General features: G+C 54.9%; 1 protein-coding gene across 6 annotated transcripts; it reads left to right on the top strand.

The window, feature by feature from the left end:
* Positions 1–160: 160 nt before the first annotated feature.
* MSRB1 (methionine sulfoxide reductase B1) lies at positions 161–5,171 on the top strand. 6 transcript variants are annotated; one of them, XM_032460155.1, is made up of 5 exons: positions 443–1,748; positions 2,087–2,235; positions 2,571–2,685; positions 4,121–4,192; positions 4,327–5,171. In XM_032460155.1, exons 1-5 carry the CDS (start codon positions 1,649–1,651, stop codon positions 4,356–4,358), a joined length of 468 nt encoding a protein of 155 aa, XP_032316046.1. In that variant the 5' UTR covers positions 443–1,648; the 3' UTR covers positions 4,359–5,171. The 6 variants fall into 6 exon arrangements, with proteins under 6 accessions (XP_032316043.1, XP_006174082.2, XP_032316044.1 ...); XM_032460152.1 differs by lacking the exon at positions 443–1,748 and adding an exon at positions 161–329 and having other exon boundaries at positions 4,121–5,171; XM_006174020.3 differs by lacking the exons at positions 443–1,748; positions 4,121–4,192 and adding an exon at positions 168–329.
* Positions 5,172–14,431: the final 9,260 nt, after the last annotated feature.

The following is a 14,431-nucleotide window of genomic DNA, read 5'->3' as shown; positions in this document are numbered from 1 at the left end:
TCCTGGAGGCGGAAGCCAGAACCTTCGTCCCAGGGCGGGATTGGTCTGCGGAAAGGGGCGGGTCAGCCGGGGGCGGCCTCTTCGATGGTGTCTAGCGCCTCTGGACGTGATTGGTCCCCTGAGGGGGTGGGGCCTCAGGGCGCTGGGGCCCGTCCCTGATCCTGGAGCGATTGGTATTCGGGAGGCGGGGCGAGGAGGGTATAGGCCCCCGGTTGTGGGTCGGCGGCTTCACATCTGTCTGAGGCGGCGAGCGCGCAGCGGTCCCGTCGGCGCCATGTCGTTCTGCAGCTTCTTCGGGGGCGAGGTTTTCCAGAACCACTTTGAGCCGGGTACAACCTGCTATCTCCTGGGGCGACAGTGGGGCGGGGACGCCCTCCAGGTGCTGATGGAACCTGGGAGCCCCCGGAATGGGGAGCAAGTATGATAGCGCATGTCGGTAAGGGGAATCGGAGGAGGAAGAAGCCTGGGGAGCCCGGAGAGTAGGAGTAGGAGTAGGGGATGGGGACATTAGAGAGTCTAAAGGGTCGCTGTCCTCGAGGAGGACAGACTTTTGAGTGTGAGCGTGGCCGTTTCAAGAGAAATCTGTGGGGTCAGGGTATATGGAGGTGGTGACACTGTTGAAGATATATGGGTCAGGATCTGGACTTCAGAAGGATGCCGTGGGAAGTCCCGTCCAGAGGTAGTTCCTGTGACTGGGATGCCCCTCTTTGGGGCATCCCCCTGATGTTACCCCAAGCCCTTTCTCCTCCCCACTTCCCCAGACCTGCGGGGTAAGCTGGAAAGCACAGATCCTCTTGTTGGGATCCAAATGTGATTACCTGGGTGCCTTCCTCACCTGCCCAGGGCCCTTGGGGTTGGGTAACCAGGAATGCTGCCAGGCTGCCAATGGCCGGTGAAGTTTGGACTGCCTGGGCTAGGTAGGAGGGGCGGGAGGTGGGGGTGAGTGGTTGGCTTGGGGCAGGGCCAGCCCTCAGCTCTGACCTCAGGCTTCAAGAGGCCCAGATGAATCCTCTTCCGGGCTGTGCTGCCTGGTAATGGACTAATTTGGTAAAAACACGCCCACAGGGAATTCTAGGGCAGTGATGTACCTGGGGCAGGATTTGTTCCCTGTCGGCCCTCTAGAGGGCCAAGCTATGACATCTGGCGTCTAAGATTACCAGCTGTGACATAGGACCCTCTGGGCAAAGTCCTCCCTTCAGACCCTCTGGTTGTGGAACTCCAGGTTGTCCTCAGGCTACTCTGCCCAGCTGGAAACTCCACTCCCACAGCAGCTCCTGGTTCCTCTTTTCTCCCTCCAGTTACTGGTAAAGGCTGAGTAGGTGACAGACTCGGGGCGGGGGGCTGTTTCCAAGTTGGGCAAGAAGGGAAGAGAAGAGTGACTCAGGACCCCTGGCAGTTTCCTGTTCTGCAAGTCAGTTTTGCAACTTTTTTTTTCTCCTCAAAGTGATCTTTTAGGGATAGGTTAAACCCTGTTCTCCATGGCCCTCTGTCTTCTTGGACACCTCCATCTGTACTGGAGCTCTTTTTGCTGGGATCATTCTTCTTCTCCTGGAGAGCAGGCCACGTGGCTGGGCGTCCAACTCAAGACTTCTTCAAGTAGCAGGGATAGCCTCATGGGAATGGAGAGGGGCTAGTGGTGGTGCTGGCCATGTCAGAGCCCCCACCATATGGGGCCTGTTTGTGGGCGGGGGGCAGTGCTGTGTCGTCATCAGACTGCCCAGGCTCCTTCCCGGCTGTACACCCTGTAGGTGAGCATTTTGTATCACTGAGCCTCAGCCTCCTCATCTGTAAAAGGGAAACACATCTGTGCCACAGGGCTGCTAAGAAGAGTCCATGAGATAAGTGTGAAAAGTGGCTTTCCTGGTCTCTGGCACATGCTAAGGACACTACATGTGAGCTCTGTGGTGTGTGTTCCCCACAGAGCCAATACTCAGGCCTATGCGTGCTGGGTGGGTGAGTGCGTGGGGAGGGTGTGCAGCCCACCTGGCAATCGGGGTGGCACTGTCTCCTGGGTTTAAGGATTTGGGAGCTGGCCCCAGAGAGGCCAGCATGAGCATCTCTGCTTTTGCCTCTCCTTCCCTTCCAGGTGTCTACGTGTGTGTCAAGTGTGGCTATGAGCTCTTCTCCAGCCGCTCCAAGTATGCGCACTCATCCCCATGGCCGGCCTTCACCGAGACCATCCATGCTGACAGTGTGGCCAAGCGTCCAGAGCATAATCGGCCTGGAGCCATAAAGGTGGGTGGTAGCAGCAGGGATGCATTGATGGGGTGTTGGCCAGAGAGGGCCCAAGAGCTAGCCACCCCTTCCTGCTGCTTTCCCAACAGCTCTCTCGGCCTAGAGTCTGTCTTTTCCAGGCTCTGCCCTCAACCAGGGGAGCTGCCACTCCAGGCTTTTGGGAGAGCCTGGGGTCCTGGGGAGAACAGAGAAACAGGAAGGCTTCCACCTCTCATGCCTGCAGTTACCTTGGGACATGGGTGTGGGGAGGACACCACATGCTGGTGGCAGTGGGAACTACCGCTGCAGCTGTTTCATGGCCAGAAGTTTGCATGGCTGTTTTGTGGTCTTCCCAGGTGTCCTGTGGCAGGTGTGGCAACGGGCTGGGCCATGAGTTCCTGAATGATGGCCCCAAGCGGGGACAGTCCCGCTTCTGAATATTCAGCAGCTCGCTGAAGTTCATCCCTAAAGGTGAGCTTGCCTTCCGGCAGCTGGGCAAAGGCCTGTCGTACATCTGAGAGGCCCAGGGGCGGGGGCATGCTGGTCTTGTCTACTTACAGTGACAAAGCATGGGGGCACCGAAGCATGCTGCCTCTGTCCTGCCCAGGGCCACTGAATGGTGACCGTGGGGCAGGGATAAGGGGTTGATGTCTTGCCTCCTGTGCCTTGTCAATCACGTGTGCCCAAAAGAGCCATCTGAGAGTGGATGTGGCGAAGGGTTTTCTCTGGAGGCCTAGCCCTTCCCCCTGAGGAGTGGGAGGCAGGGCGGCACAGAGGCTGAGGACCAGGGGCTGTGTGGTTCCTCCTTTGAGTGGAGGGCATGATGGCAGAGCCTCCTTCACAGGCCCATTGAGGTCAGCTGCATTAATGTGCGCTGGGGTCTGGCACGCAGCAGGAGCTCAATAAATATGTGCTTCTGTTGGCAGTGTTTGTTTTGGGAGCTGTTCTTCATTTGTGTGCATTTTATCTGAGCTCAGCCTCCTCTCCAGCCCTTGGCTCTCCTGCTCATACAAACACTCACTGCACGACTGTCTGTACACCAGCCACCCTCTGGACTTTTCCCACTCTTTTTTTCTTTTCTTTTTTAAACTGAGGTATAGTTGATTTACAATGTTGTGTTAGTTTTTGGTGGACAGCATAGTGATTCACTTATACATATGTATATTCTTTTTTATTACAGGTTATTACAAGCTATTTAGTATGGTTCCCTGTGCTATACATTAGGTCCTTGTTGTTTATCTATTTTATATACAGTAGTTTGTATCTGCTAATCCCAAACTCCTAATTTATCCCTCCCCCACCTTTGTTTTCTATGCCTGTGATTCTGTTTCTGTTTTGTAAATAAGTTCATCTATGTCATTTTTTTAGATTTCACATTACGTAATATCATATGGTATTTGTCTTTGTCTGTCTGACTGACTTCACTTAATATGACAATCTCTAGGTCCTTCCATATTGCTGCAAATGGCATTATTTCATTCTTTTTTATGGTTGAGTAGTATTCTATTGTATACATATAGCATAACTTCTTTATCCAGTCATCTGTTGATGGACATTTAGATTGCTTCTATATCTTGGCTATTGTAAATAGTGATGCTGTGAACATTGGGGTGTGTGTATCTTTTGAATTATAGTTTTCTCCGAGTATATGCCTAGGAGTGGGATTGCTGGATCATATGGTAACTCTATTTTTAGTTTTTTAATTCTTCCCACTCTTTGTAGCTCAAATCCCTCTCCTCATTTGCCGCCCGCAGGACTGTGGCCAGTCCCTAGTCTCAGTTTTGTTCTCTGTCAAATGGGGTTGCAAACAGCACCTGCTCGCTGTCGTCACTGTGGGGGTTAAGTGAGGGTGTCCGTAAAGGCTGATGCATGATAAGGATTTGATAATACTTCTGTCCTTTTGTAGCTATTTTTCCTCTGTCCTTGTGGAGAAAGAAGAGACTCTGTGTTCTCCTGCAGATCTCAAGGAACAAAACAGGCACAGAGACTCCCCCAAGCTGGGTGTCTGGGTCCTCCCCGCTTCCCTGGCCTGCAGGCTGGAGTGAGGGTGGGCTAGCCCTGGGCATGGTGTCTAAAACAAAAGTTGGCAGTGACTTGTTTTTCTCTCCCCAGGCAAAGAAACTTCTGCCTCCCAGGGACAGTAGGCGGGCAGCCCATATCCATCCTAGATGGACACCGCATCGTGGCCACACTCTGGCCATCCCACCTTGGAAGTGGAACCCCAGACATTCAGGCTTGGGGGAGGGTGGATAGCTGAAACATCGGGAAGGCTCCCAAGGCCTTGGCTGTGAACAGGCTCTCCTTGGGAAAAGGCTGCCAGAATGGGCCTGGAGGGCCCCGCCGTCAGCTCATCTTGGCCTCCTGTTCACACAGGGGTCTCAGGGAGTGGGCTTTAGGCCCGGCTCATCTTTGAATGATGGTGCACCCCCAACCTTCTCTCCTCCTCAGCCCCCTCCCTGCCTGTCTGGACTCACCCCTGGGGGGCCCAGTTCTGAAATGGCTCTGGCCCACCTCCCCCAGGCTGTGTTGGGAGACAGAATGCAAACAGAGGCGGCCCCAGCTGGCTGCTCCAGACTGTCACTCCATGATTCACTCTGGTGAAACCCTTCCTGGCAGCCAGAGTGGTGATGATCGTGACCTGCTCGGGGAGCAGGCAGAGGGGACAGATCCCTGGTGTCTCAGTTATGAAATCCTGAACCCTGTTGCCCAATCTGTGTGAAAACTGCTTGCCTCACTTGGGCTTAGGAAAGCAGTTGTTGCTCCATTACCTTGATTGTGCAAGGCTGGGGAGCCTGGAGCTCACAGACTACAGTTCACCCCTTCCCAGGATACAGTGCCCATGCCTTACTGCACCTGCTCTGAGGCTCCTGCCATTGGGGAGGGTGGGTAAAGCCCCCTCCTATCTTGAATCCTCTGTAGGGTCATCAGGAGGAGATCAATAAACAAATGGAACCCAGGCTTGCTGTCTTTATTAACAGGCTTGCTGTCAGGGATGCCAGGACCCAAGGGTCAGCCTTTGCCCAGCTGTTTCACTTTTCCCACAAATATTTATTGAGCATGCCTCTGTTCAATGTCAGGTTCTGGCTACAGCCCTGGGGATGCACGCGTGAACAAGACAGATGGGACCTGTCCTAAAGATCTTGAGGTGTAGTTGAGGAGACAGTAAGTTCACGCCAGATGAAGATAAGGACTGTGTGTAATTGTAGCAGAGTGAGATGTTAGATCTATGTGGAGGGGCTGACTAGGGGGCTGGTGCTTTAGGCCCAGCGGTCAGAAAGGGGACACCAAGGAGGGGTCGTGCCACTTCAGCAGTGACTGGTGACAGAAGCAAGGAGAGGAGCTGCCCACAGTATGTGCAGAGGCCCTGAGAAGGCGGCAGACTTGGCTTGCTCCAGGCCCTGGAGGGGGAGGTGCAGAGCGAGACCCACTAGGAGGTGTGCTATACTCCAAAAGAGCTACACGATTTCCCCGATTAATTTTGACTGAAACCCAGGGAACGTGTGTTGGTATGGATAATAAGGGGTGGGATAAGGTTGGAGGGAACATAACGTTGGATCAGGTCAAGTTTATTGACAGCGGCTCATTAGCAGAGATTCTAGATTTAATGACAGAGCTTGGGGAATCAGGAAGGGCTCTAAGTTTGGTTGGTTGGCCGACACTGAATGAGTTGAAATGCCAGACCTGCCTGGTTTAATAGAGGGAGGGGTTCAAAGGCTTAGGGAGACGGGAATGTTAGTGTGGATTTGTCTCTTAGGACCCACTCACCCACCTGGGAGAATCCAGAGAGCACACCTTTCACCACGATTGAGAGGGATAAGTTTGCGGCATCATAGAAGAGCTCTGTGATCACTGTTCTCTGTAAGCCGGAAATTACGTGAGACTGGCTGATACTGACTTGGGGACTGAAATGCATAGGGGGTCATAGGATCCCAGGCTGGCTGGGCAAAGTGGTGGCTCTCAAGGACCAAAGGCAAGGAGGTGTTCTCACTGTGATGGACAGCAAGGTCCAAACAGCTATCAGAATAGTCCTACTCAAAGAGAATTCCAGCATTGGCCAGTCGAACAGGGTGCTCCTAGAAGTGAGATAGATTGGAAGCCTGCTGAATTCCCTCTATCTATATATGCAGAAGAGCTTTAGGTCAAGTGAATGAGTCCAACTTGACTCATAAATACAGAGTCATGACCCCTCAATCAATTTGCAGGCTTGAGTCAGTTTACGTGTCCAGAAACTCTTCAATGAACCAGAGGTGGGATCCCTTGAGGAAGGACCCTGCTCTACTTCCAAACATTTAGATGGTTTGTCTTTCTCCTAGCCTTCCCCAGAGTGACCCATGCCAGGGTGAGTGTACACTGGGGAAAAGGAAATAATCAGACATTTCAGGGACTACTGGACACTGGCTCTGGACTGATACCAATTCGAGGAGACACAAATGTAACTGTGTCAGATTAGGGGCTTATGGAGGTCTGGTAGTCAATGGAGTTTTTAGCTCAGGTCTGTCTCACAGTGGGTCTCGTGAGTCCCCAACCCCACCTCGTGGTTATTTTCTCAATTCCAAATGCCTTATTGGAAGACACAGACTCAGCAACTGGGAGCATCCCTACATCGGGTAGAGGGGAGCCTGCAGGTGTGAAGGCAAAGGTGGTCAGATGAGATTGGCGTGGCTGGGGAGGGAGGAGGGAGAGGCTAGTGCTGTGGGCCTGTTCAGCCTTCTCATTTCCCCTCCCCTGATCCCCTGCCAAGGCTAGAGGTCTCTGTGCTGCCGTGAGGTCACTGGCCTGTGCAGGGGCTGCTGGCTCACTTGCTGGGCCTTGGTGGGCCTCCGGCTCACTTTGTTACATTGGGCAGAGCACTGAACCTTCCTCTGTCTGTGGAACCCAGTCTGTCTCCTTGTTGTGTGAGAGCACAGGAAAGCCATGGTGGGGGGTAGGGGGCAGGAGGATGACATAGATGCATGGGCTCGGAGTGCACGGTGCTCTGTGGATTAGATCCCTGACACCAAGCAGAGGAAGGTAAGTGGTGAGTGGGATTGGGGGATGGTCAGCATTGACAACACCAAGTAGGCTGATGTGGAGGAGCGCCTTTCAGGAGGGGCTTCCTGCTGCTTGCCCTCTCTCCACAGTGGGGCAGCCTCCTTGTCTAGAAAACATCTCCATCTCTGCCCTGCTGGGGGCCAGCAATGATTGCAGCTGTTAGAAAATCCCCTGGGGTTGCTGAGAATGGGTTCCCCACCCCATTACTCCAGCTTGTACCAACTTACCCTCTGTGTCCCAAGCTGATCACTAGTTAAAGTGGAGCCTAGTTGGGACTCAGGATTGTCACTGGCCCTGGGGCACTGATCCAGGCCAGCCTGTGTCTAGCAGCCAGCTTTGACTAAGGGCGAGCCCACCATAGGTGAGCGGTGATTGAGCACTTGGTGTGCCTTCATGGGCATCATTGCCCTGACACTCTACCTAACCCTAGTGGGGCAGGTGCTCATTCTGCAGGGGAGTAACAGGAGGCTTACAGAGGGGAGGCACTTGCCTGAGGCCATTTAGCCTTAGGTCCTCTCTGTCCACACCTTCCCTTTCTTCTTTACCCCAAATGAGAAACAGTGAAGGTGGCAGCCAACTTTTCAGTCTAGCCTGATGGCAGCAAGCATGTTGAAGGTGACCAGGGGTGGGGAGGGAGCCAGCTGAGTGATGAGCAGGAACCTCTGCGCCCTAGGGCCAGGATGGACCTTGGACTTTTCTCACCTCTCCCAGCATTGCATCCTGGCCCAGAGTGTCCCTGAGAGTGAACTTGGCCCAAGAGCAGGCTAGCCTCCTCTTGCAAATTAAGCCACTGTGTTCAGGCCGTGCCCCTAGGCTGCCTCTCTGGGCTCAGACCTGTAGTGGGGTGCCCAGATGGGCCAGTGTGGGGAAGGTCAGACTGATAGGGGATCTGTGAGGAGCAATGCCTGGCTGCCTGCACCCCAGCGGCCCACAGTCATTTGTACATCCTGGTTAACTGGAGGGTGGCAGCTGGCAGTCAGTGTCCTTGGAGAGAGTGCAGTGAGCAGGGTGAGCCCCAGGACTCCAAGGTCCTCTCACATCGGGAGCCGGGAAATGGATGGCCATGGGCAGGGTCTCTGCCAGGGGCAGGGTGAAATAATGTCACCTCCCCTTCCCCGCTGCTGGGTTACACCATAACCTCTAGCCTGCAGCTCCACTTCCTTCTTCAGAAACAAAAGGCTCTCTGCCCCTCTCCAGTGCCCCCTTCATTGACAGGTGGAGCCTCCAAGATAGTCTTTCAAGCCAGGGGTTGCATTCAGGTGCAGACAACTCCTGGTGCTCTGCTAACACCAAGTCAGGCAGGACAGGGCACCCTGGGCCAGGGACCGGTGGGAGAAAGAAGGAATCTGTCTGGGGCCCTGCTGATCTTCAGCCTGGAGGCAGGGGCCAGCTCAAAGGAGGGCTGGATAAACGCAGAACAAGTGAGTGAATTGACAACGCTTGGGACTTTCGTTCATTCAAGGTTTTCCTTTCTTCTGAGTGATAAGTGCCAGGAAGAGCCATGATTCTGGTGGGGGTACTGCCTGAGGCAGGTCCGTGGGTAGGTCCCAGGACCCTCTGACCCCCAGCATGCATGTGGGCAGGGCTGGCAAGTGGAAGGGGACGCCCAGACTCGAAGTTCACCGCCAAGTCAGCCACCATGCCCCCACCCCATACGAGGCCCTGGTAAGAGAGATATGCACACTGTGCCCCCACCCCGTAAGATGACCCCCCTTCTGAGTCCACAGGTCTTCAAGGTCCCAGCCCTTGGGACCGGGCGCAAGGACGGAGTGCAGGATCCACCAGCAGGGGCCGCGCTTGCTCTATGGGGTCCTGCGCTGGGGCGGGTCCCAGCGGGGCTGCAGTTCCCCGAGGCGCCGCCGGGGGCGCTGTGGCTACAGCTCCAATGGCCTGGGCGATTCCCTGCTTTCGGCTCGGGCCTCACGCCGCACCACCCGTGATCCCCGCTGCCGGGCCGGGTTCTCGCACCCCAGCCCCACCCTGCGCTCCAGCAGCTCCACGCCTCCCATGCCCCGCCCCTCCCCCACTCCTTTCCCCACCCGCGCCCGGATCCCAGCCGGACTCGGAGCCCCCTCGCGGCCCTCACGCCCCTCGCGCCCCAGCCCCACCCCGACCCACTGGCCCCTCCCCCGCACTCCCCTCCTCCCCGCCAGCCCTAGCACCGCCCCGAGCCCCGGCCCGGCTTCCCCGGGGCATCCAGTGGTCAGAGCCGGCGTCCCCTGCCTACCTAGTTCGCTGGCGCCCAACATGCCAGTGCCGGCACACAAGCTGAGGCCTCCTGGCTTCCGAGGATGTGGGGGCCGTTGGTGGTGGTGTTGGTGGTGGGGGCCCATTTGATGGGCTTCGAGAAAGTGACCTGTGCAAGGAAAGCAGTCGAGGCCCAAGGTGCCTCTGCCGCCGCTGCCGCCGCCGTCAGCGTCAGCAGTCAGCTGGTGGAGGACAGAGCTGGGTTGGGGGGGGAGGCAGGAACCTCCCAGCTCCAGCCAAGCCCAAGCCCCTTATTCAGGGCAGATGGATGGGACCCACCCTACTGGTGCCCCCGGCCTTCCCTCGCTGTGGCCCTTTCACGCCTACGTTTTACTTGCTGCCACCCTGGCCCACTCCAGGGGCATCAAGTCCTGAAGTTCCAGCTCCTACGCATCTTTGCCCACTTCTCTCCCCGACAAGTGACAGCTCCTACCTGTCCCAACCAAGGTGATCTTTGCAAAGTAATAATCAGACCAAGGTCACTTCCTTCAGTGGTTCCCACAGGCTCTGCTTGCTAAGGTTCAGGAGAATGCCCCCTCCAGCTTGATTTCCCACTCCACAAATAATAGCTGTTTTACTTATCTGTGTTAATTTTAGCTGTGTTATTTATTTAACAACTTTGTTGTTTTTATTACCTACACCCGCTGCACCCAAACGCCTGCACCTGGGACTCTAGGCCAGCCAGACTCCGTTCTAGAAATATGCTCCTGTGTTCCTGGCTCCCAGAGTTTGCTATTCCTTCTTCCTTATCCTCTCGCAACATGTCCTGCCGGAATCCTTCCAGAAGCCTTTCCTGGTTGCTCTGTCGCAGTGGCTCTCTCCTTCCCCAGGAGGCACTGTGGGTCTCCTGGGCTGCACATGTAGCATCAGCTGAATGTGCATCCAATTGTTCTGCCTTCTGCCCACTCCCCCTGTAGGTGTCGTACAGTCTCAGGATGAGCGAAGCACGCATCTACATGAGTGTATCCGTGGCCTGGGGGATGCAGGAACCCCAGAACCACCTGCCAGTCTACTCTGATCCTGGGCACTAGGGCTCTGCTTCAGGAGCTTAAGGGCAAGAAGCACAGGGAGGACAGTTGCTGGGCCTCCGGTAGCGGACAGAAGGGGAGGCTGCTGGGGACGGTGCTGAGGGTTACCTGCAGATAAGCGCCATCCACCCCAGCCCTCACCACCCTGCCAGCACCTGTCTCTAGGCATGATTTTTTCCTTGTAAAACCCTGGAGATTATCCATGGTTCAGCCCCTGGCTTCATGTCTTATCATGTTTCATCTCCAACCAGGACATTTACAAGCTACTCTTGGCTTCAAAGGGTTTGGCACCCGCACTGCTAGAGGCTGGTGCAGAGAGGAGATAGGGCCCTGTGGGCTCTGCTCCCTGAGATGCAGTCTGTCTGTTGCCCTGGGCTCTCCCTTTCACCTCCATCTGCAGTGGACTTTTGCTCCCTTAATCTCAGGAGTGTGGATTTTTCTTGGGTCCCTATCTCTGAGACCGGAGCCCCTGGTGTGTGTCTGGAGGCTGGGGGAGGACAGGGCAGCTGGCATCAGAGGAAGGGCAGCAGTGACCAGTGTAGGGGACAAGAATGTTCTCCGAGGATGGGGTGGGGGTCAATTTTGAAGATCTTGTGGTCAGAGAAGGAAGCCTGCAGCTTAGGGAGGGGTCTGGCAGGGAGCAGGGCAGAGTTCAAGGCATTTGTCCCATGATGCTCTGCCTGGGGCTCTGGGTTCTGGGTCTTCCTGGGGCTGGATACCTGCCGGGGTCACCTGCTAGGAGGGGTAGAGCTGAGCTTGAATCAGCTCCCAGTGCCGGAAAAGTTCCTGCTTGTCAGCTTTGTACTGTGTCCCACCCCTAGTAATGGCTGCCTGACCCCATCATTGCCTACAGGCTGAACTGGGCTCTAGGAGTGGGTGGGTGGGGTGGGGGGTAGACATCCCTTAGACGCCCCTCCCCCGCAGAAAACCGCATCCTCTATGTGCTCAGGCAAATCTGGCATCTGAAGTGGAAAAACCCCACACAAATCAAAAACAGCTGGCCCCACTCTCTGCCGCGGCCCCCTCCCCTCTGAGGAATCCCAGCAGGCTCTGGGAGTGGGTCTGGGGGGGTAAGGGTGTGGTTCTAAAGGAGGAAGTTTCTGGAAACCCTGCATGTGTGAAATCTCCCCCAGCTCTCCCCCACGGAGGGTGGGACTGCACGGTGTTATTAATCACTTTCTAGAGTGGGGCAGCTGCTTGTATACCCTGCACTGCTCCCTGTGGGGTCCTGGGCTGTGTGTGGGTGCTCACCTTAGGCTGGAAAGAGGGTGGAGGGGGCCTTGGGAGAGGGCTCCACACCTAGACTCTCTCAGACACACACACAGAATTGGTCACTCAGTCACTCAACAGACATTCATAAGCACTCAGCGTGGTTAGGCACAGAGCCACAGAAGGGATCAAGATGGACCCATCCTGTCCTTGCAGAGCTCATGGGTGGGTGGAGGAGATAGATGGCGATCAGAATCACCCACAGAGAAAGCGTTACAGTCTGTGAAGGAGATACAGACATAGCTGGGTAGCTGGGTCATGGATTTGTGAGGCCAGGCTGTGTCCTCCCACCATTACCTTGCTCCCTAAGATGCCTTCTCTAGACTTGCCCTGTCTGTCCCCCTCTGCTCTGGCCCTCCTTGTCGTCTCCCCCAGGGACAGTATTTACTTGGTTCAGCAGCCTGAGCAGCTCAGCTCACCTCCTTTTTCAAATTCTCCATCCTCCTGGCCAGCCACCACATCAGACCTGACTTGTCTGCATATCTGACGGCTGTCCTAAGGAGGCTGAGCAGATGGACCTCTGTGTGGCCATCCTGCCTGGGCGAGGGGTCTGGACGAGGTGAAAGGGGAACTGAAATTAGGCCATGCCAAGCCTTCAAAGCCAAGGGGCCCCCGGGGAGGTCAGGCTGGGCAGAAGGGACTTGCTCACACCTATTTCCTCTGGACAGAGGAGGTGTGACCAGATGAGGCAGGAGGTGAACCATCCTCTCAGGGCACAAGGAAAGCCACCCACCCTGTGTCCCCATGGCCAGTCTCTTTTAGGGCCCCAAAGAAACTTTTCACCATGTGGCTCAGAGAGGGGAACCCACTATCCCTGGGTCACAAAGGAGGGAGCAAGTGGGTAGCTGGGGCTGGTGTCTGATAGCAAGGCAGGGTGGAGGCAGAGTGGAGGAGCAATTCAGGCATCCTGGGGAAGAGGGAAGGAACGTGGAGAGACAGATTCTGAAATTCCCAAATTTAACTTTCAAAAGGACTCTTCATAAAGAGCTAAGTGTAGAGTTACCATCTGACCCAGCAATTCTACTGCTAGGTATACACCCAAGAGAAATGAAACATGTCCACATGAGAACTTGTAAATAAATGTTCACAGCAGCATGATTCTCAAGAACCAAAATGTCAAAACAACCTATGTGTTCATCAGCTGATGGAAGGATAAACAGAATGTGGTCCATCCACACAGCAGAATATTATACAGCCATAAAAAGGAACAAAGAGTTGACCCTCATGCTAAATCATGAATGATCCTTGAACATGTTACGCTGAATGAAAGAAGCCAGTTGCAAAAGGCCACACGATGTATGATTCCACTTACACGAAATGTGGAGAAGAGGCAAATTCATAGAGACAGAAAGTAGATTAGTGGTTGCCAGGGACTTGGGGAGGGGAGAATGGGGAATGACTGCTAACAGGTACGGGATTTCTTTTTGGGGTGATGAGTATGTTCTACAATTTATGATGATTGGACAACATTGTGAATATACTGAAAACCACTGAATTTGAGATGCTACATGGTTGAATTGCATGGTAGGGGAATTGCACTTCGATGAAGCTGTTTCTTCAGAGTCAGGACTGAGGTTGCCATTTTAGGGACCAGAGCCTTGGGGTGGGAGGGGCCTGAGACCATGTGCTGAAAGGAAGTTGAGACTGGGACCAGCCTCAGGCCAGACTCTAAGGGTCTGCTCCCTGGGAATGGACCTCGGGCTCTACCCAATTCCTCCGCTTCCCCCACTGCACCCCACTTCTGCTCCCTGCTGCTGAGCCTTTCCCCAGCTGGCTGGGATGCTGTTTACCTGCTCCTTGCCTGACCATCACCTCTAGAAAGGCTTTGTCAACCTCTCTCTCTACTCCCGTCCTTCTACCAGCTGGACTTTATTGAGTGCTTAGCAGGTGCCAGGCTCTGTGAGGAACTGGGGATATGCTGATGAACAGACATCCCAAGACTACCATCCTGGATGTCCCTAGATTTTCACCCACCCCTCACCTGAGAGCCGGATGGTGTGTGGAGCGAGGGGATTGGCTGTCAGACACTTCAAGCACACTCTTGTTCCTGGACCTCAGTCTCCCACCCCCAGCATGGTCGATGTCCTGCTGTTCTTGCTAAATTCTTCCTGGAAAGTCCTCAAGCTAGTGTGTGTTTATGTGTGGGGGAGGGGGTATGGAAAAGGCATTCCCAGCAGGGAGAACAGCATGAGCAAAGACTAGGAGGTGGGAACAGCTATGCCTGTGGTGGTGCAAGGAGATGGAAGACTAGGTTTTAACGCTAGAATTGGGAGCCCTGAGTGGTGGCTGCTAAGACTGTGGGTAGGTTCTGCAGGTGGAGTTGGATCCTACCTGGGAGAGTGCTAAGGAGAACTAGCCTATCTGGAACAAATCCTGTTTTAAGCTAGACCAGAAGAAGAACTTCCTGTGACCCTGCATGTGCCAGCATGCACCCCAGACAGTGCTGTGCCAACACCCCGCCAACACCCCGCCCACGGGGCTCCTGGCTGAGTCTTGCCCTGACAAGCAGGTGCAGACATGGCATCTGGGAACTGAACTGGGGCCCTGGTCAGTGGTCTTCACCCCACTGGCTCCATAGAGCCCTCTCCCGCCAGGGCTGCCTCTGGGTGAGAACTCTAGACGTGTTTATGGGTCATGGAGGC

This window comes from Camelus ferus, chromosome 18 (genome assembly GCF_009834535.1).
Source record: "Camelus ferus isolate YT-003-E chromosome 18, BCGSAC_Cfer_1.0, whole genome shotgun sequence".
Taxonomy (NCBI): domain Eukaryota; kingdom Metazoa; phylum Chordata; class Mammalia; order Artiodactyla; family Camelidae; genus Camelus; species Camelus ferus.
Note: the sequence above shows the minus strand (reverse complement) of the source record. Positions and strands in the feature narration are given on the sequence as shown.